The following is a 22,005-nucleotide window of genomic DNA, read 5'->3' on the forward strand; positions in this document are numbered from 1 at the left end:
CTTAATCAATCCACTATTGGTAGCCATGCCCTCAACGGTCTGACTTCCACGCTTTGAAACTCCCTCTATAAACTTCCAATTTTACATTTATCTTTTCAGTGTTATTGGCCAGTATCCATGTTGCTATGCAACCACTTCTCTGGTGAAAATGTCTCCATATCCTAATAACACCTTATACTAGGGATTAACCTCACTGTATTGCCTAAGCGCTCAAATGCCTCCTTTATTTCTTGGCAGCTAGAGGACATGTATTACGAGAGATGTAATCTGAGTAGTGTTCTGATCAACTTCCTTGGAACTGTATTGTAATGTTTTGGCTCCTGTAGTTCAACCCTCCTCAGCTGCACTGCATTAGGCAGACATTTTAGGCATCAAATCTGCAAAAGTTTTCAATTTAGATCTTAACTGTTTCAGTATCATTCAGGGAATATATAAACATCACACACTGTTCCACTTATTGATATTTGCAATTTGCACTGAGTTTCTGATGCCAGTCCACCGATGTGAATGGAAGATGGCAGAGGTTTACAGCTCAATACCTTCATCCTGCCTCAACATGACCCCTCCAACAAGCACCCATTATTTTCCATGGTGTGTGAGAATGTGTGACAGCATGTGCTCCTAACATAGGCTGACATTACAGAAGGCTGGCGGTGGATGTTCACCTTCTGCTATACTCCCCTGCAGCTCTTCTACTGTGTGTGGCTTCACATTCACTTTCAGCTGGATTGTCTAAGAACTCCATTTGTCTTTCTGTGGTTTTACCACAAAGGAGTCAGTTCATCAGATCTTTGGCCCTGTCCAGTAATCTTTGGTCACCGTTCTTGGCTCCTACTTGCCTTATTTTATGGTTATTGACCAAGTCGCTCTGGTCTGTCCTGATCCTGTTCACTAGATGCTAACCTTGCTCACTCCTTCAGTTCATTTCTTAGGCATTCCAGAAGATGTCTCTAACTCATCTACAGATTTGAGTGAACAAGAAAAAGGATCCTCTCATTATGAATTTGGTCAACAGGTCCGTGCTGTATGTGACCCGAGAATTGGAATGTTCAAGCCATTCAAAAGATTTTGTTTTGCCGTTTTCTTTGAACCCAGATATGAGAATATTGAAAACGGCCATGAAAGGAAATTAGTTGGCTGGCTGCCGAGCATCAACCATTAATTCCAAGAGTCTGTTTTTGCTTTTCAATTCTTCCAGTGGGTCATAAAGATGGCTGGATTAGTTGGCCAAAGGCTGGAATGTAGAGCAATGATAATGTTTAAAATGCATTAATTAGACATGGGTGTTGCTGACTAAGCAAGTATTTATAGCCCAGGAGGGTAGTTAATAGTCAACCATGTTGCTCTGGGTCTGGAGTTACGTGTAAGTCAGACTGGGTAAGGATGGCAGCTTCCTCCCCAAAGGGAGGAGTGCACCAGGTGGGGTTTTTCCCTGACAATCAGTAACCCTTTCACAGTCATCATGAGACACTTTAACTGCTGATTTATTTTCGTTTAAATTCAAGATCTTCCCACGCTCCCGCCACCCACCCCACCGACTTGGCCATGGCAGTATTTGAACTGGGACCCCACAGCATTACCTGGATTATAATAGCAATAATACTGCTGGGCTAACACCTCCCCACTGATATTATATCTCTTTCTGGAGATTCTAACAGCCAGCAACCCTATTTATCAAAGTGTGGAGCTGGATGAACACAGCAGGCCAAGCAGCATCTCAGGAGCACAAAAACTGACATTTCGGATGAAGGGTTTAGGCCTGAAACGTCAGCTTTTGTGCTCCTGAGATGCTGCTTGGCCTGCTGTGTTCATCCAGCTCCACACTTTGTTATCTTGGATTCTCCAGCATCTGCAGTTCCCATTATCTCTGAACCCTATTTATCAAACGTCTTTTGGAATTGACCCCAAGCCATGGGTCTACCATGAGTTTTCTGGAGATGACGCTGTCTCAAAAGAAATCCAATAGACTGACCCAGGCAGGATGCTCCTATTCTGCTTTCAGCTGCCGACTAGGTTACTGTCAAACCAACACTTGCTAGGCCTATTCCTTGGGTTGAAAATTGCCCTCGTGTTGTTTAATGATTGCATTCCTCAGCACTGTAATGTATTTGTTCCAGTTACTATCAAAGCTTAGATGAAGGGTGAAGACCTGTGCTGGATCTTAAAACAATAACTACTCAGTGATTTGCACTACTGTGCTTTCACTATAATAGCCCTGCAATTTTCTTCCTTCAAGCATGTATCCAATAATGTTCTAAAGTTATGGTGGAGTCTGTTTCCAGCTGTCTCCCACATCCCCATTCTGGCAGTGAATTCCACATCACCAATCCTCTCCAAATAAAAGAACTCGCTCCATCTCAGCTCTTGCGCTTCAGCCAGGGACCTGTAAGTCCTCTGGTTACCAACCTAACTGCTAATGAAGACTTCTAGTCCGCCACCATTCAGTTAGAACATTCTCCTCTTCTCAGTCAGAAGTTATGGATTCAAGTCGAACAACTTTCTATGGTGACAATGCGGTACTGAGGGAGTCCTGCACTGTTGCCCCCTTAGATGAGATGTAAACTCTCATCTGCCCCAAGGTGAAATTTATGTCACTAATTTGGGAAAGAGCTGAGATGGTTTTCCCAGTAAGCTACTTAAAGGTTGATCAGAATCACAAAATGCTGCCTGAGCAGCACTAAAAGAAATTGCATTAAATACTGAGATCAGGCAAGGATTTCTTTTCCTCTCACTAAGGGTCATGAGTCATTGTATCAGGCATTGACCATCCCCGACAACAGAGAATCTAACCATCTCTCTATGACAATCAATCACATACTATGCTGAATCTGTACTGTCAGTATCAAATGTATTCTTTGGAGGAGCAGTATGGAAACAGGCCATTCAGCCCATTGGGTCCACACCGATCCTCTGAAGAGCATCCCACCCTGTAGCCCTGTAACCCTGCATTTCCCAAGGCCAATCCACCTGGCCTGCACAAGTTTGAACTGTGGGAGGAAACTGGAGCACTCAGAGGAAAGCCACACAGATATCGGCCAAATGTGCAAACTCCACACCGGAAGGACTTGCTCACCGAACCAGTGGGTTTGTCTGCAGTCAGTTCATCACCCTGTGAGGTAATATCATCAGTGCACCCCCAGTGAGGCGTCAGTGTTCTGTCCTGCTTGTTATTTATATGCCTCGGTTTGCTGGGTTGTTTGGGATGACTTCCGGTTCTGTTTCTCAGTGGTTTGTACACAGCGTCTAATTCAATGGGTTTGTTGATGGAGTTCTGGTTTGGAATACCAAGCTTCCAGGAATTCCCTGGCGTGCCTCTGTTTGGTTTGTGCAATTACAGATGTGTTGTCCCAGTTGAATTTGTGCTCCTCGTTGTCTGTGTGTACTGAGACAATTGAATTAGACCCTGTGTACAAGCCACTGAGAAACAGAACTGGAAATGATGCCAAACACCCCAGAAAACTGAGGAATATACCTAACAACGGGGACAGAACACCAACACTTCACTGGGGGTGCACTGATGTTACCTAGCAGGGTGACAAAACGTTGGCAACGAAACCCACCAGCTCGGCAAACATGTCGACAACCTCATCCACAACCCGAGCTACAAATCTTCTCAAACTTTCCACACAGCCAGTCACCGAGGGTGGGATCAAACCCAGGTCCCTGGCACTGTGGGGCAGCAGTGCTAAAGACTGAGCCACCCAGCTGCCCAGTCCAATTCTATTTCTGGTTAATAGAACCCCCCCAAGGATTACCATTAGTACAGATTCAGCGTAGTGATTGATTGTCACAGAGAGATGGTTAGATTCTCAGTTGTCAGGGATGGTCAATGCCTGATACTTGTGTGGCACGTATGTTACTTTCTTCATCCAAGCCTGATGTAATCGAGGTTTTGCTGCAGATGGACATGGGTTGCTATAAAGTCACACATGGTCAATACTGTGCAACCATCTCCAATTCTGAGCTCGGGATGAGGGAAGGTAATTGATGAAGCTTCTGAAGATGGCTGGGTGTGGGACACTAACCTGAGACAACTCTTGTAGTGATGCCCTGTGAGAGAGGATTAACTTCCAACTACCCTTTGGAGCTGTCTTTCTGAAAAGGTGATGGGGAAAGAGTCTTTGGATGTTTTTAAGGAGGAGGTGAATAGATTCTTAATAAGCACGAGGCTGGAAGGTTATCAAGGGCGGGCAGGAAGGTGGTTTTGAAGTTACAGTTGGACGGGTAATGATCTTATCAAATGGTGGACCAGGCTCAAGGTGCTGAATAGCCTATTTCTGCTCCAATGGTCTCACTCCTCTTTGTGGGAGATTACTGCATGCAAATTGCTTCCTGCATGTCTCTGTTATTCATTCGCAGGACGTGGTGTTGCAAGTAAGGCCAGCATTTACTGTCCGTTCCTCTGGGATGGGTTTGGTAGCACACATAGGCCAGGGTAGGTACAGTTTTCTTCTACTGAAGGAGATTTTCACCAGTGTCTACATAGTCAGCCCTAGACTAATATTTTATTGAATTCAAATTTCATCATCTGTTATAGAATCCCTACATTCAACCCAGAGAGAAATCCAAAGGGCATTCCACCCAGACAGCCTGTCCCCATAACCCTGTATTTTCCATGGCTAACCCACCTAGCCGGCACATCCTTAGATGCTATGAACAATTTAGCACGGCCAATCCATCCTGACCTGTATGTCTTTGGACTGTTGGAGGAAACTCATACAGACACAGGGAAAATGTGCAGACTCCACACAGTTTCCTAAGGGAGGAATCGAACCCAGGTCCCTGGCACTGTAAGGCAGCAGTGCTAACCACTGAGCCACTGTGCCACCCTTGTTATGGTGGGATTCAAATTCCAGTACCCAGCGATTGTCAATTATTAGTCCCAGGATATAACACCAAGGCACTACCTCCCCACATGAAACATTTCAACTTTGACTTAACGTCAAGAAGCACCTTATTGGGCCATGAAGCACTGTGGTATCTCACTTCTCCTTGAACGATGCAATTATTAATGTCGGTTTGAAGTTGTTAGTGATTTAAAATAAGGGGGAAATTAGCCAAAATAACTTTTTTTCACATTTATTTAAAGCCAATGGCAGTAAATGCAATCAGTCAAGCACAATACTACCACATGCCTGTCATGTTGGATATGATACAGTCATTGGCAGAATTCAACAGGACATACACATTTTGCAGCCTGACGCTGGAGGAATTCCACTGAAAATGTAGTCCCTTGTTTTTAAAAGATAAAAATAAACTGGCTTCCCGGAATACATGAAGTGGACAATTTTCTCTCCTTCCAACTCTCTGTATATAAGATTGAAGTTTTTTTCTTGTAGATAAAACTGACAAGAAAGGGAATCCTCTTCAAACACCACAACACACCTAATAACATTAATCACTCCCAATAGAGCACAGAATAGCATGAAGCGTCAAGATGCATAGCTTTACATAATGAAAATACGATACAGTTTCATAACTTAATAAAAATATAACAGTCATACAATTTTTATGGGGCTTTCTAAATTTTTTGTTTTTTTACAATTTACATCGGTTATTTTTCAGGCTTTGAAGAAATTTCAAAACTGTGACAAACACACTGGGTCATTGGACACGATATAAGACAATTAATACCTCAAATCCGAGAATTACAATTGACACTTTTTTTTCAAACCACAGGCAGATAGATGCATTTATTATAATTCAGGCGTTCAACCAGACTTTGTATACGGTTTGTACAATGTTAATACAACAGGCGTGTTCCTCTCCAACACACATACTAGTGAAATTCAAAGTAAAACTCAATGTCGTAAAGTAATTGACAAAATAAATCTTCAACTTAAACAAGGCACGTCATTGTTCATTTTTTTTAAAAAAAAGCACACGATGCTTTCTCTACAACATTGAAAACCAAAAGAAAACAAAACAAAATTAAAATGATAATCTAAAAAACATCATTTATATATATCTTATTTTAAAATGGCTTCAAAATAAAGTAGAATTCAGTTTGTGCTCGAGTTTAATCATCTTAATATATAATTTAATATAGATAGAATCTTGGGTCAGTAAAATCTCTCACCTATGCAATGGGATCATTTGCAAGTTTTAAAAAATTTTGCTTTTTTTTCCAAAAGGGCGATGAAGTAGTTCAGATTTCCGTACCGGGAAATTCTAACGCTTCCCTTTCACAAATCTCTATTTCTGCAATGACCCAAATCTGCCACAGGGAGGCAGAAGATGCACATCTAGAACTACCTAACAGGCCAAACACTTCTAAAAACGTTTCTAACATAACCTAACCAATAAGGCTGGTGTTATTATAATGTGCGCAAAAGCCCTTCGGGATCCTTGAGCTTACAACTGCACAGGCAAATTTAAGTAGGTGGCTGTGTGGATAAAGTGTTCTTTGTTCATAACCCTTCAGCAAGTGGAGAATATTGCAGGGAGCATTTCGCCCTGTCTTGCTATTTGCTTCTTTTGCATTCGCAACCCTGAACTTTGTTGTTTTAAAACAGGCCAGACACCATGTTTAGACCAGCTTAGTACCATGGGCATGTCAAGGAATTATTTGACATTCCTCGATTAATTTGAATAACATGATTTCTAACTTAAGGGCATGTCCAGTTGCGAAAACGAGTCATTTCTGCACTAAACCAAGGCAGCTGTGGATACTAGATGGACAAATGGAAAAGTAAAATCTCTCCACAGTGTGACTGTGGCCAATAGAACAGACTGTGGAATGTCTAATGACTTGATGCCTCCCAGTGACACACTCAGCCATTATTGACCCAGTTATCCAGCTCAACCACCTGAATGTAACATTATAGCTGTTGCTCTATATCTACAGCAGCCATAACAAAGAAGACGACTAAATGACCAGCCTTGTGTGCCATTGTCTTGATTTTTAACTTGCTACACTGCGGATAAAGACAATTGAGGAGACACCAGTTATATACAAGGGCAAGTTCGTAAAGGGGACAATGGGGACAGTTAGACCTTCCAGTTTGGATTTTATTTCACTTTTTCTTGTGAGTCAGTGTATCGTTCTTGTTACAGTTTTGCAGAGAAATGGTTCTAACCAAAGACACCTCACTGGGTAAAGGAACATACTGGGATACAGTATGTTTGCCTGACTGTCGGATATTATGCGAGTACATAAAATACAGGATGGTCTCCAGGCCCGTAAAACATTGAAATTCTTGAACGGTGCGAATGAGGGATTCTTGATCAAACTGACTACAAAAAAGAAACACAAACACCTTTCAAAAAGTGGTCTGATCTATATCAATATATTGATGGCCTGGTGGGAAACATTAACTGACAACTTCAAAATCACAACGCACATCAAGCACAGGATCTGAGTTCACCCAAAACAAATAAACTTTTTAAAAAATATATGATGCTTTGTACTCTGTGGAAGGAAGATAGCCTTCCGCCCTAGCAAACTAAAACTGTAAGCTTTGGCAATTCAGCTTCTCTGGCAGTGACTGAGCATCCAAACCTTTCTCTCTTACACTTCTTAAAGATTCTCTCTCTGTCTTACTAGGAACTGAGCCCTGAGAATCTCAATCAAGCTGAAAGGACGCTGCAATATTTGATAGTGATAGCAGGAGAATCGAACAAAACTGGTCCCCGGTGTCTCGGAGACAGATCAATGCCCATCCATTCCATTGCTCTTAATGAAGTCCTTTTCCTGACGCATTCTTCAGGTGCAGTCTTACTCACTGAAGTGCGCTATGCTGGAACTCCCAGTGCAGTGCTGAGGGGGTGCTGCCCTGTCAGAGCTGCTATATTCCAGACAGATGTCAAACCAAGGCCCTAGGAGCCATGTCAATGATCCCGCACGGCACCATTCAGCACAGAGCAGGAGAGTTGTTCCAAACAATATCTACCTGGCACTCCCATTCACTAAACGCAGATGAACTACATGTCTATTCCAATGTCACATCCTCAGTTCAGTGGGTGCTGCTCTGCTGTCTTTCTGGCAAAATGTTAAAGGTTCAAAGTGCTGTCCACCCTCTCAAATAAATATAGAAGATTCCATGATAGTATTTTGAAGAAGAGCGGGGGAGTTCTTCCTGGCGTTCTGACCACTCACCCATGCACTAAAAAAGGATGATTTGGTCACTTGTTTTGTTGCTGGGAGCTTCCTGTATATAAATACAAATACCACATTGCACACGTTACAGCATTCTCTACATTTCAAATGTACCTAAATGGCTGTAGACAGTGCAATGGTCTGAGGATATGAAAATATTATATTTGTGCAAGTTCTTTCCTTCTTAAAATCTGCTACTCACCAAGAATGCAACAAAACCCAGAAGAAGAAAATTGATGGAATTCAAATTGCTCTCTTCTAGCTCGCACCCTTTATAGCATTTGTATGAATATTTTACACAGCTAACAAAATATTCAAGAGAATGGAATTGAAATTATTCAATTCTAAACTCTTGAATGAGACAAACTCGTGAGGGAAAAAGGAACACTCATAAGTACAAAACACTGGACTAACCGTTAGAGCGAATGAGAATGACTGCATTCTGACTGAACGCCCCCAGCAATAGTTTGCCTTGAATCAAGGGCTTTATTCTAGCTGTCTTGACAATTGGTGACGTCATCAAGTCCAACTTTCACCTCAATCCTGCCTTCACAAGGAGGTGGCAGAAAGTGTGACTGACATTTGAGAAACCTTGTCCTCTATCACCAAAAAATTTGTCTCTCTGTCAATGTGAAATTCAATTGTATTTTTTTTCCATTTGAATCAAGAATTAATATGCTTTATTTTCAGATGTTTTAATCCGCACTATTCTTCCTCACCTCCTAAACAAAAAGCTTGAATTCTAATTAAACAACATGATAGCCAGGAAATAAATTATTCATTTGAACGTCGTCATTTTAGATTATTGCACCTTGTTGTGAGATTGATTTGTATCCCTGAAGGGGCTGATTCATTGGTCAAAAGTCCTCTGACACATTCCCAACTGGTCATTATTCAACTGCGAACCTGGGCCTTGATTGGTGGCTATCTATCTCACTGCAGCAAGATTGGTGATTATTGCCCACAAAGGTGTGACATGGACATTTTGCAACAGTAGAGACCAGATACTCATAAGGAGCTGGAAACCCGACTGAACAGTTGACTTTTCTGGGCCAGGGAAGCTACAGTAAAGCTGTTACTCCCGAGACAGCTGCATGGAGCACTTACACACTAAACCATACAGTGGCTCAGTTCCTCTGCTCATGTGTAAATTCCTCCTTCTCCTGAACAATCAAGTGTTGTTACATAAACATCGTACCTTCATCTAACCCTTGAAGAATTGCTGAGTCGCCCATGCCAGTTCTAATGAAAGGTCATTGACCTGAATTGTTGGTCTGGTTTTCTTCACCCCATAGATACTGAGCATTTCCAGCATTGTTCTGTTTACACTCTCTGTGTGACCACTAATTGACAAAATTACTAATACTATTAAACGTGAAACATAATTAAAAAAGCAGCCCAGCCCAAATCCCGTGAGCCTCTTGTCACTGTCATTGCATTCAGGGGATTAAAAAACAGCTCGAAATTTAACCATGTCCTTGTGTGCCATCTCCATCATCTCTGATGAATGTTTACAAACCTATCTTATTTCTCATGCTTACAGTGTACATATACATCTCACATTAACACCTTGTTTAAAAAAAAAGTATTTAAGAATTTAAAGATCCTTGTGTTTGCAGGATCTCAGATCTAATGTTATAACGATTTAACCTTGCATCATCTCTGTCTGCTGTAGATCCTGAATCATTAGCCATTTTATTACTGTTTTGGTTGAAATGTGCTGTCAGTAAATTGAATCCTGCAGATCTTCGCAGATCCTGAGGTAATCAAATTGGGTTTTTGCTTTGTTTGTTTTTCATTCAAATTGTACAAACGCAAAACAAAAAAATGGGTTCATCGAGGGGAATTGAGTCTGAGACTGGTCTGGATAGGATTTTAAAGATCACTGTGCCCACTTTGAGTCCTGAGGTTTTCTTGCTGTTTACTGCTTCTCCTTCATTCTAACATGGCATCCAGTTGGTCAGCCAAATCGTCAAACATGCTGCCGATGTCGTCTAGAATGCTGCCTGCGCTCTTAACTTCAGATGTGGCCCTGTGGAAAGAAAAGCCATTACAGTTCATCTGTATGAGTAACTGAAAAATAGAAAACCTATTTATTCAGTCAGCCGAATTGTTGAGATATACTCTGTCGCAGTATTACTTTAATATTTATAAATTTACCCCACTTTAGAGCCTGTCAAAAAGGCAGCAGGCATTTTTAGGTGCACCTATTTCTGCCATTGAGTGTTGAGATACAACATGGCAATCCACTTGTTTCTTTTAAATCAAATGCTTTCCTCATCAGCAGCAGAAGGGTCTTTATTTCCTCATCTGCTCATTACCTCACCTCATCTAACTCTGGGTTCCTTGCTATAGTAGCAAGAGCACGGACTGCCACCGACACCCGAATTATTCATGTTCGTCTCTTTTTGTGGCAGTCACGAGAGAGAAGATCAAGCCATTGGATCAGACTGTAATTTCTGACTTCACCGCCTCCCTTTCTCAAGTCCAGAGGCTGTGCTATAGGGCAACTCGATGCAAAACAGGACAGCGAATTGCAAACCTGAGCTTCTGCCAGTTTATGTTGCTTTGTTACCCAACAGATTACTGAACAGCAACTACGTCTCAAACAGAATAAAAAGAAATATTCTGTGGATGCTGGAAATACAAAATAAAAACAGAAAGTGCTGGAGAAACGTAGCTGTCTGGCAGCATCTGTGTGGAGAGAGAAACAGAGTCATTGTGGGTCTGGTCCAACTCTGCTTCGAAGAAGTCATACAGACTCAAAACATTGACTCTATTTCTCTCTCCACAGATGCTGTCAGAATCTGCATTTATTTCTCAATTTGAATTAAATTCCGACTTCTTGTCAAGTCCCAGTTTTCATCATCCCACCATTTATAACCCTATCCCGAACTCTGGAATTCCTCCTCTGTGTACAGATGAGACAGAGGCAGGTATGAAGGGAAATTAAATTGGTTGGCATAGTTGTTATTTCTGTTGCATCTGAGGTGGTGTGCCAAGTGAGTAAATGGGCAGAGCAGGGTCAGTGGAGTGGGGTACAGCAGGTGAGGAAAGATGTTGCAGGAAATAGTGACAGCAATAGAGTTAGAGCCTTGGTGGGAGGTGGGCATGGTAGTGAAATATCAGAGAAAAGATTTATGGTGGTGGAGGGGAGAAGATCATTGACCTTGTTTAAGTGCTGCATGGTGGTTTAGTGGTTAGCTCACCACTGCTTCACAGCACCAGGGACCCAGGTGCAATTCTGTCTGTCGGTCTGTGTGGAGCTTGTATGTTCTTCCCAGGTCTGCATGGATTTCCTGCTGGTGCTCCAGTTTTCTCCCACAAAGATGTGCAGGTTAGGATGGATTGACCATGCTAAATTGCCCATAGTGCCCAGGGACGTGTAGGGTTTAGCCATGGGAAATGTAGGGGTACAGGGATAAAGTAGGCAGATGGATCTGGGTGGGCTGCTCTGCAGAGAGTCAGTGTGGATTTGATGGGCTGAACGGCCTGCTCCCACACTGTAGAGAGTCTATGATTCTTCTGACAGTGTTTGGCATTCCTCCAGATGCCTGAGACTGTTTTGGCTCTGGGTGAACCAGAGTGCCAGCTGCTGGTGTTACAGTCTCCCCTGATGTTCCAGGGCAGAGGAAATCCTGCTCAGGCACCATCCCATTTAGGTCCCTGCCTACAAAACACGGTACTGATTTCCCCCTGTCTGCCATGTCCAGGGCAAATGCCAAGGCAAGTCCAGACTGACAGCACTTGTAAGGTTAAACAATGAGCTTTTAAAGATAGCACTGTGACCAGGGATTGCTGGTCAATTTCAGGATATCCTGGCAGTGGCAGGGAAGTTGGAGTTAGAATCAGACATTAGGGGACTGACCTGTCCCCTCCCTACCTCCCCACCTATACTCTCCTCTCCACCTATCTTCTTTTCTCTCCATCTTCGGTCTGCCTCCCCCTCTCTCCCTATTTATTCCAGAACCCTCACCCCATCTCCCTCTCTGATGAAGGGTCTAGGCCCGAAACATCAGCTTTTGTGCTCCTGAGATGCTGCTGGGCCTGCTGTGTTCATCCAGCCTCACATTTCGTTATTAGGGGACACTATCAGGGCAGGTAGGAACTTAAGGAGACTAATTTGGAAAGAGGTGGCAGGAATTTTCACTACTTCTTATAACGAAACACCCTCCAAAACCCTCGATGCTACTTGGCATTTAGCCCAACTTAAAAAAAATAAGATTCAGCCCAATATTTCCACTTGTACGCAGCAAGAAAAAGAAAGCTCACTAAAGGCACCCCAAGAAATCCAAGGAGGAATTCAGGAGAAATGTGTTTGCTCAGTGAGTGATGGGAAAGTGGAACTCCCTGTATCAGACTGTAGCTGACCTCTACAATATGTAGACACATTTAAAAAAAGCTAAACAAGTAGATAAGGGAGAAGTCAATGGAAGGTTAGCCTGACACAGGAGCATGAGGAAAAATAGTCATCAGCTTAAGAGCGAAATAGAAGGGTTTCGGCTTGAAACATTGACTTTTCTGCTCCACTGATGCTGCCTTACCTGCTGTGCTCCTCCAGCCTCATACCTATCGATTCTGCAGACCAGCAAAGACTGCTTGAGTTGAATGGTTTATATTCATTTGTGAAAACATCTGGATGTTGTATGTTGCCTGTACTGTTCTGTTACATGAAAACGAATGCCTCCCCAATTGAACTAGTGCGTGTACTCCTGTTTCTCCTTAACATTTCCAATGGTCATTGTGTGAAAGCGGGAGTTTTTGGCAGGAAGTGACCAGCACAGACTTGATAGGCTGAATGTTCCACTGTTAGTGATGTGGGAACTAACAGATCTCCAACTTCTGTACACACTGTTTAATGCTGAGCACAACCAGCTTGTGAGTGGTGCAGACGAGATGCCAAGTAAATCCCTCCCGACCCATTCAACAATGGGTTCTAACCCCAGTCTCTGAAGTCTGACTGAATTGATGCTTCTCGTTTTGCAGCTCTCCCTTGCTGGTTGAACTTGCTGCTGAATCCTGTGCCTGTGCCTGTGGTGAGATGGGTGACTAAGGCATTTAATTGGGGAGCAAGGGGACCCCCATCCACTTCCAGCCTCCACCAGGCTGAGAATACCCATAGATGGCCTTCACTACCCGATCAGGCCCTGAAGCGCTGAATGAATGGAGGCCCTCCTTCCACTGCCCACTGGTATTAACGCAAATTCTGTAGTGGACCCTCTTGAGAGGGACAGTTTGGCTGTGGAGTCTTCTCTTTGTAACAATGAGGTTGAGGGTGTGTTTAATTGAAGTCATTGACTCACAAAGCACAGAAACGGCCTTTTGGCCGATCGCGTCTGGCTGATCTATCTATTAATCCCACTTTCCAGCACTTGGCCCATTGTGGTGTTCAAAACTAGAGGTTATTGCTTTAGAGTGAGAGGGGAAGAATTTAAAAGGGATCTGAGGGGCAACTTTTTCATACAGTGCATGTATGGAATGAGCTGCCAGAGGAAGTGGTGGAGCCTGGTGCAGTTACAACATCTAAAAGATATTTGCATAAGGACATGGATAGGAAAGGTTTGGAGGGAGATCGGCCAAGTACAGGAAAAAGTACCCAGATTAGTTGAGGAACATGGTCACTCTGAACTGGTTGGATCAAAAGGTCTGTTTCCATGCTGTATAAAACTATGACTCTATAAATGGGTTTAATTTCGTTTAGCAAACTTGGTTGGCACAGACGAGTTGGACCATAGGGTCTGTTTCTGTGCTATATGACTCTATGACTCTTTACTCACCCACATACTTTTTACAGGTTGTAAGGTTTTCCAGCCTCCCAAGCGCTGCAGAGATAGTAGGAACTGCCGATGCTAGAGTCAGGGATAACACACCGTGGAGCTAGAGAAACTCAGCAGGCCAGGCAGCATCAGAGGAGCAGGAAAGCTGACTTTTCGGGATGGGAACCTTCTTCAGAAATGACCTGAAACATCAACTTTCCTGCTTCCCTGATGCTGCCTGGCCTGCTGTGTTCCTCCAGCTCCACACTGTGTATTCCCAAGCACTGCATTCCTGATTCCCAACACCCTCTGAGTGAAAAAGTAATTCCTCAAATCCCCCGAAACCTCCTGCCTTCCACTGTAAAATTATTCCCTTCATTATTGACTCTTCAGCTCAGGGGAAGAGGTGCTTCCTTTCCAGCTGAACATGCCCCTCCTCATCTTATACTCTTCAGTCACACCCTCTCCTCGATTGTAAAGACAAATACCCAGCCTTACTTTGTACTGAAAGTTCACCGGCTCTGGCAACATTCTGGCGAATCTCCTCCGCACTCCCCGCAGTGCGATCACATCTTTACATCATACAAGTGTATACAATTATGAATGCTCTGGACAGAGTGGATAAGGAGACCTCACAAGTGAGGATGATAAGCAGTAAGTGTAGAGGAGGAGATGGTTTAAGAGGTAATTTTGCTCAGTGGAGAGTGGGAATTTGGATGCCTTGTGGGATGGCAAATATACATTAAAAATGAAATCAGATATGCACATGAAGAAGAGCCACAAATTACAGGGCTACAGAGCCCAGGACTGGAAGGCGGGGTTATACCTAATCCTGTGGGCCAGGATTATGGGCTGAATGATGTCCTTCTGTGCGGCGAATGCCTATGGTTCCATGACCATCTTTAATCATGAGGCATACGAAGACCTGAGTCCGTCAGCCTTGTGCGCATGATGGAAATAAAACCAAGCAACTTACTTTGCTTCCTGGCCCTCGTCATGTTTGATCTTCTCCTCCACAGCCTGTAGAGCTGCTGCCAGTGAAGCGCTGGTCTCCTCCAGCTTCAGTTGTGCTACTTCTGTCGTGGCCATCTCTGTGGAAGAGCCAGCTATCGAGGACCTTGGTGGCTTGACCGGGACCTGTTGGGGCTGAGCTCCGGTGATGGGTTTAGCTGGGCTCGAACACAGGGACGGTGGTGTGCTTGCTGCTTTGATGGTTGGTTGCTTGGCAGGAGAAGGGACAGGGGTGGGGCCTGCACTCAAGGACTGCAGAATGGTCTGGGGTTTGATGGGTTTGGGAGGGGTCAGAGGGGGAGGTAGGATTGGTTTCGGGGAGACAGGGGGTGGAGCGCGTTTCACTTCTGGGGAGAGAAAAGCGATGCAAAGAAATATCACGTTAAGAAAAATGCAAATATTTACTGGCAACATTCGAGCATAGCTGAATAACTGGGCAAGAGATACCTGCAGATGACTCAAAGGTTAGCACTAAAGAAACTACCCCCATGCATTTTACTGATGACCTGTTCAGCAACATATAACACCGTTCCCTTCATACTGGCTCTACAACCACAAAGAATCTGGGCCGGATTCAATGGCAACACGGAGTCAGAAGATTGTGGGTTCAAGTCTTACACCAGTACCTTCAAATCAAATACAAGACAGACATTCCAGTGCTGCATTGAGGGTGAGCTGCACTGTCAGAGGTTCCAGCTTTCAGATCAGATCTTAAACATAAGTCTGTGATTGCCTGTGCAGGTGGATGTAAAGTGTCCCCATTTTGAAGAAAAGCAGGAGAGTTCTGTCTGGTTTCTGTGTCAATACTTAACCCTCGGTGAACACATCACAAACACAGATGATCTGGCTATTAATGCATGAGACCAGCGAAGACACATCTTAACTGGCTATAACATGAGGCTGTAAAGTTGCTCACTGAGCCCATGGGTTTGGTTACAAATGTTTCACCCCCCCTGCTAGGTAACACCGTCAGTGCATCTCCAGTGAAGTGTTGGTGTTCTGTCCTGCTTGTTATTTATATGCTTCGGTTTGCTGGGTGGTTGGTACCACTTCCGGTTCTGTTTCTCACTGGTTTGTACAAGGGTCAAATTCAATGGGTCTGTTGATGGAGTTCCGGTTAGAATACCAGGTCACCAGGAATTCCCTGGCGTGTCTCTGTTTGGCTTGTGCGATTATGGATGTGTTGTCCCAGGCGAATTCATGTCCCTCTTTATCCATGAGTAACGAGACCAGTGAGAATTGGTCATGTCTCTTGGTGGTTAGTTGGTGTTTGTCTATCTGTATTGCCGGTTTTCTTCCAGTTTGGCCTGTGTAATGTTTCTCACTGTCCTTGTGTGGTATTTTGTATATTACACCGGTTTTGCTGGTTGTAGGTATGGGATCCTTTATGTCGCAGGGTGGCTGTTGGTTTGTGGGCGACCCTGATACCTAGGGGTCTGAGTAGCCTTATGGTCATCTCTGAGATGTCGCTGATGTATGGTAGGGTGTAAAGCATAATCCGTTGTTACCTCCCAGACAGACCACAACAGGAAGACACAACACGATCAAACTCACTTATCACCCTACCTTATGTGACTTGGCCTCTGTAGCAAATGTATCATTTGTGGATAAGGAGACCAAAACAGAAGTAATCAGGGCTTATTTTATGACAAACCAACAGCTTCATAGTCCGTTAAAAATGAAAATGCCCTAAAACTGCTCTGATGAGATTTAAACCCATAGGTTGTCTGGATTGTGAACTCAGTGACATAACCAATAGTAATAGAGAGAGGTGATAGAGAGGTGCTGGTGGTTAGTTTAACTTGAGGACCATCATAATCAGCTGAGAGGCAAGGTTGTGGTGACCTCAGCTGGTTTGGGAACTGAGCCTGCATGTAGGCCAATGGACGACAAATCAATCATCCAGGCCAATTGAGCTCACTGACCCTAAGCCGAGTTGGCTGGACAGTTGGTTTATGAGGTAAACTGACACAAACAGTGTGAATTCAATTCCCGCACCAGCTGAGGTTACAACGAGCGACTCTCCTTCTTGAACTCTCTCCTCGCCAGAGGCATGGTTGCCCTCAGGTTAAACCATCACCAGCCATCTATCTCTAATGAGTGAGCGGCTGTATAGTCCTCTGAGGTGTTGGTGACTTTACGTAACCCACAGTGTGGTATGGCTGATCCAAGTGAACACGAAAACTGGAAATCTGGCACATTAGGAACTAGCCCGTCTAAAATAATGACTATTTTACTGTACCTTATTCATGCTGCATTTCAAAGCATGTTTCTTTTTGGAATGGCTGTGTAAATTTAAAAGGAGGATCTGCTATAATTACCGGTCTTGAGTGTTGGCTTAGGTTGTTAAAACTGTAAGAGCATGTGAAAAGTAGAGATGAAGTAGTAATTATTATAGAACAAAATGACCTTACAACAAAACGTTGTTTGATTTGGTGAAATTTAATTTGTTAATGCTATAGTGTCTGCTAAATAAACACAAAATAAAGTGCCAGGTTCTGAATTTGACACATGAGGAATTCCTGAGCTCAGAGCTGCATTGCTGTTGATGGTGGCCATGATATGGGCATGCCAATGTTGGACTGGCATGGACGAGGTCTGACGTTGCACGACACCAGGCTGTAGTCCAACAGGCTTATTTGAAATCACTAGCTTTCAGAGAAGTGGATATAATTCTAACAGGACCAGACAGGGTAGATGCAGGGAGGTTGTTCCTGATGGTGGGTGTGTCCAGAACCAGGGGTCACAGTATGTGGATTTGGGTTAGACCATTTAGGACAGAGATGAGGAGATATTTCTTCACCCGAAGAATGGTGAGCCTGTGGAATTCATTACCGCAGGAAGTCGTTGATGGTAGAACATTGAATCCATTCAAGAGGCGACTGGATATAGCACTTAGGGTGAATGGGATCAGAGTTTATGGGGAGAAAGCAGGATTAGCTATTCTGTTGGACAATCAGCCACAATCATGATGAATGGCGAAGCAGGCTCAAGGGGCTGAATGACCTCTTCCTGCTCCCAACGTCTAAGTTTCTACCCTCGACTAACGATGAGTTTGCCCGCAGTTACCCAATTCAGACTTGAACAGTAACCCTGGATTTTGCTTCTCTTTCCTCCTTTTAGAAACTCCTTAAGATCCACCTCTTTGACCCAGCTTCTTTTACCTGCTTTTTACCTCCTTTTGTGGGTGGGAGTTAAACTGCTCGCGTTTTTGGTCATTTGGCCTAACAGTGCCTCTGTGGTTTGGTTTCAAATGATGCATTATCGTGCCTCTGTAAGTGCCTTGGGAAATTTCATCACATTACGGATGCCAGATAAATATAACTTGTTGCTCCATGTAGCCTAGCATCATGCATTTCCCAACATGCCTCCTATTATTTTTGCAGCTGAAGCTGCCCTCATGCCTTGTATTTGAAAAGCTCGCTTGAATACCACGATCACCAAGAAATGAGTGCGATTTTGTGAATGAAAATTGATGAATGGAAACAGGAATCATGTGACATCATTCATTGTTGATGGTCACCTTGGATAATTGTATCTCCTGGTGGTTCTGATGTATGTGAGAAAACACACAAAGGAGAACTTAATTTCATAGGAATATTTGAAATGGTATTATATTCTCCATCCAAGCATGCACTAAACAGATTCAGTTGGTTAATCTGATTGCATTCCTCAAATCCACATGACTACCTACCCTTAATAATCTTTCAACCCCTTGTTTAACAAAAAAGGCAGATACATCTGCCGTAAAATTTCCTGGAACCATTCTAGGAAATCTTTAGTGCACCCTCTCAAGAATTTCAGGTTCTTCCTAAGGGCCGGTTTTTAGAACTGGACCCAATTTATTAGTTGTGGCCCAACCACAGCTTTAGGTTCAGCAATAACATCTTCTGCTTTTATACGCAACACTCCTAGTTATGAAGCCCAAAACCCCATATGCCTTACCTTCTACGAACTATGAAGATAAGTGGATATTTTTGGGAAAAAAAATTAAAGGATCATGTTCGAGAATTTTATTGGGAATCAAAAGGAAGAACAAAAAATCTTAACTGGATTACTGATATCTCAAACTACAAAAAGCAAATGTAACTTAACAGAAGCTATTTCCTCTGGTGAAGTAATCAAAAGCAAATTCACCAAAGATCCTTAGGCAGCACCTTCTAAACCCACTACTGTTTGAAATGGGCAGCAGACACTTTGGAAACACCGCCATTTGCAAGTCCCCCTCCAAGCCACTCACCATCCTGACTTGGAAATATATCACCTTTTCTTCACTGTCGCTGGGTCAAAATCCTGGAATTTCCACCCTAATGGCGTTGTGGGTCAACCCACAGCAGGTGGACTGCAGCAGTTCAAGAAGGCAGCTCGCCACCACTTTCTCGGGGACAACAAGGGACGGGCGATAAACGCTGGCCCAGACAGCAACACCCACATTCCATAAAAATGAATACATTGTAAATAAAGAATGTAACATTGAAATGAATCATAGGCCACGGGGCAGGGTGGGAGCGCAGAAATGTAGAGAATAGTTAAAATCTGGAGTTCACACCCGTAAAAGACTATGATTTCTGTAATTGGAGCTTGTAAGACAGAGAATGGAAGATTTTTGCTACACTAGGGCAATTTGGAGTGTAGGCGAGTTAATGGAGCACAGGTATAGGAAAGTTGTGAACACATTGAACGCTGCGGGGTGGGGGGGGTGCGGAAGAGCCTAATCCCGATGCTACACATTGTCATTCTTTGGAAAACAACAGCGTAGTATGATTTAGCAAACTTTGGTGCAGGACTGGGGGAGTGCTGCACTGCCTGAGGTGCTGTCTTTTGAATGAGAGCACAAACCAAGTCCAATTCTGCTGGCCAATGTGACTCTCTCAATCACCATCACAGAAGTGGTTTATCTGATCGCTACCACACTGATATTTGTGGGAGTCTGCTGTGCAATAATTTTGTGCTGCAATTCTGACATTGCAACACCAACTACACTTCAAACTTTTTCATTCTCAGTGTGCACTTTGGGACATCTGACAGTTACTAGTAGGCACTACATAAATGCAAGTATTTTACTCTTTCAACAGTTGTTGGAAAAAAAACTTAGATTCTCATCTTTGAAACTTTGTAATATGATGTAGGAATATACATCCATCCAATAAGAACAGAAAATGCTGACAGATTGGAAATATTTGTGGAAATAACATGTTTGATCTAAAGTGTTAGCTCTTGTTCTTCTGTCCACAGATGTTACCTGACCTGCAGAAGATTTTCTGTTTTATACAGACAGGTCTCTAAGCCAAAACTGACTCAGCACCTTTAAGCCCTCTGATACTGAGAAGCCCTTTGGTGATGACGTAACACACGATGAATGTTGAGGAAGTGGAGATAGCCCAGGGTCTTCCAGCCTGCCCCATGAGGGATGTGTCCCCATGTGACGAATGGAGCTGTGAAGAATATGACACCTTCTTTTTCACTTCCGGATGATAGGAATATCAGCGGACTGCAGGAATGTTCATGGACAGTAGGAATATGTGCTTGCAGCGGTAAATTTCAAGAACTGTGGGAATATTTCTGGACTATACAAATGTTTGTGGACTCTGGAAGTATTTCTGAATCATAGTAATATTTGTAGACTCTGGGAATATTTGTGGACTGTAGAAATGTTTGTAGACCCTGGGAATATTTACGGACAATAGGAATATTTGTGGATTGCAGGAATGTTTGTAGACTCTGGGAATATTTACCGTTAATAGAAATATTTGCGGACTGCAGGAATGTTTGTAGACTCTGGGAGTATTTACGGACAATAGGAATATTTGTGGACTCTTGGAATATTTCTGGACAAATAGGGATGTTTCTGGACTCTAGGAATATTTCTGGGCCGTAGGAATGTTTCTGAACTGTCAGAATGTTCATGGTCTGTCGGAATGTTTGTGGGTTCTGTGAATATTTCTGGACTGTAGGAATCACAGGAAAAAGAGGATGACAGCCGGAGTAAACAATATAACAAGTAGGAAAATATACCTGGGCTCCCGGGACCGGGCAACGGAGACTTCTTGGCATTGGCTGCTGACGGTCCATGTCTTTTTACACCTGTTGACTGAGTAAGGGAAGGTTTTGGAGACACTGGTGGCTTAACAGGTCTTTTCGTCTCCCCGTCTGAAAACTGGGAGGCATGCTCTCCGCTGTTTCTTCGGGGGATCTCTCCTACAGTCAAGAAGCTCGGATACGTCTCTCCTCCTGTCATGTCTGACACCGGCCTTCTTTTAACTGTTCCTGTGCCATTGTGAAGCATTGCATGGTGATGGGCCTCCTGAGGAGATTCCAATTGATCCTTCTCCCTGGTTTTTGGACGCCTTTTGACAGTATTTGACTCGGTTAAATGGAAGGCCGTGACCTCTTGCTGCTGTGTTGGCCTGGGCTTCCCTTTCCGTTTCAGTGTGCTTGCGAGTTCGAACGCAGTGAAGCCGGAATACTGTTGCTTCACAAGCTCGGAGTTGACCTGGAGATGGGGTAGACATTCCGCGCCATCAGTTTTCAAAGGCTGGCGAGGCCGTTGCTTGATGGTCAGGTTTCCTTCCTCGGCGAACGGCAGATTCTCTGAGGAACTGTTCCTGGACGATCCAGTCGGACCCACCTGAAGCCTGTCCACGGGCACCTCGGCCTCAGGCCCAGGAGGCGGGCCACTGTCGGCCTTCTCCTTCCTGGCAGCCGCGATCAGGCCTGTGACGGGCCCACTGATGGTCCGCCTCCGGTTGATGACCTCACCGTCCAGCCCGATCGCGTCCCGGGACCTGTCGAGAGGCCCGCGCTTCACAGTGGCCAGAATGGTGGCGACTCTGGAATGTTCCGAGCTGGCCGGCTGTGCCATCGGGCCATAGGAGCCGCCGGGGCCCCTCTCTGTCTTGAACGACCGGTGAAGGGTGAGGGCTCGGGCGCCGCCGCCGATGGATGACATCTCCAACATGGCAGCGATGCTCTTCACGCTGCCGGCGCTCCCCGTCTCCACGGTCCCCCCAAAATCGCTGGCCCTCCGCTGCTCCTTGAGCCTGGCCTTGGCGTCGGGGTCCTTGAGGCTGCCCGCCTCCTTCTCCTTTGGCAAGTCGTCACCGAGGTTGGTGCTGGAAATGGCTGAGCTGGACCGTTTGG

General features: G+C 44.2%; 1 protein-coding gene across 8 annotated transcripts in view; it reads right to left on the reverse strand.

The window, feature by feature from the left end:
- Positions 1–5,080: 5,080 nt before the first annotated feature.
- Positions 5,081–22,005, reverse strand: part of caskin1 (CASK interacting protein 1) — a 598,608-nt gene continuing 581,683 nt past the window's right edge. For all 8 annotated transcript variants that reach the window (XM_048551877.2, XM_048551875.2, XM_048551876.2 and 5 more), the window contains 3 exons: positions 20,881–22,005; positions 14,831–15,212; positions 5,081–10,130 (listed from right to left, as the gene is read on the reverse strand). The exon at positions 20,881–22,005 is cut by the window's right edge and continues 1,122 nt beyond it. In XM_048551877.2, coding sequence (XP_048407834.2) covers positions 10,034–10,130; positions 14,831–15,212; positions 20,881–22,005 — 1,604 coding nt within the window. In that variant the 3' untranslated portion in view covers positions 5,081–10,033. The remainder of the gene's footprint in view (positions 10,131–14,830; positions 15,213–20,880) is intronic.

Source organism: Stegostoma tigrinum, chromosome 23 (genome assembly GCF_030684315.1).
Source record: "Stegostoma tigrinum isolate sSteTig4 chromosome 23, sSteTig4.hap1, whole genome shotgun sequence".
Classification (NCBI taxonomy): domain Eukaryota; kingdom Metazoa; phylum Chordata; class Chondrichthyes; order Orectolobiformes; family Stegostomatidae; genus Stegostoma; species Stegostoma tigrinum.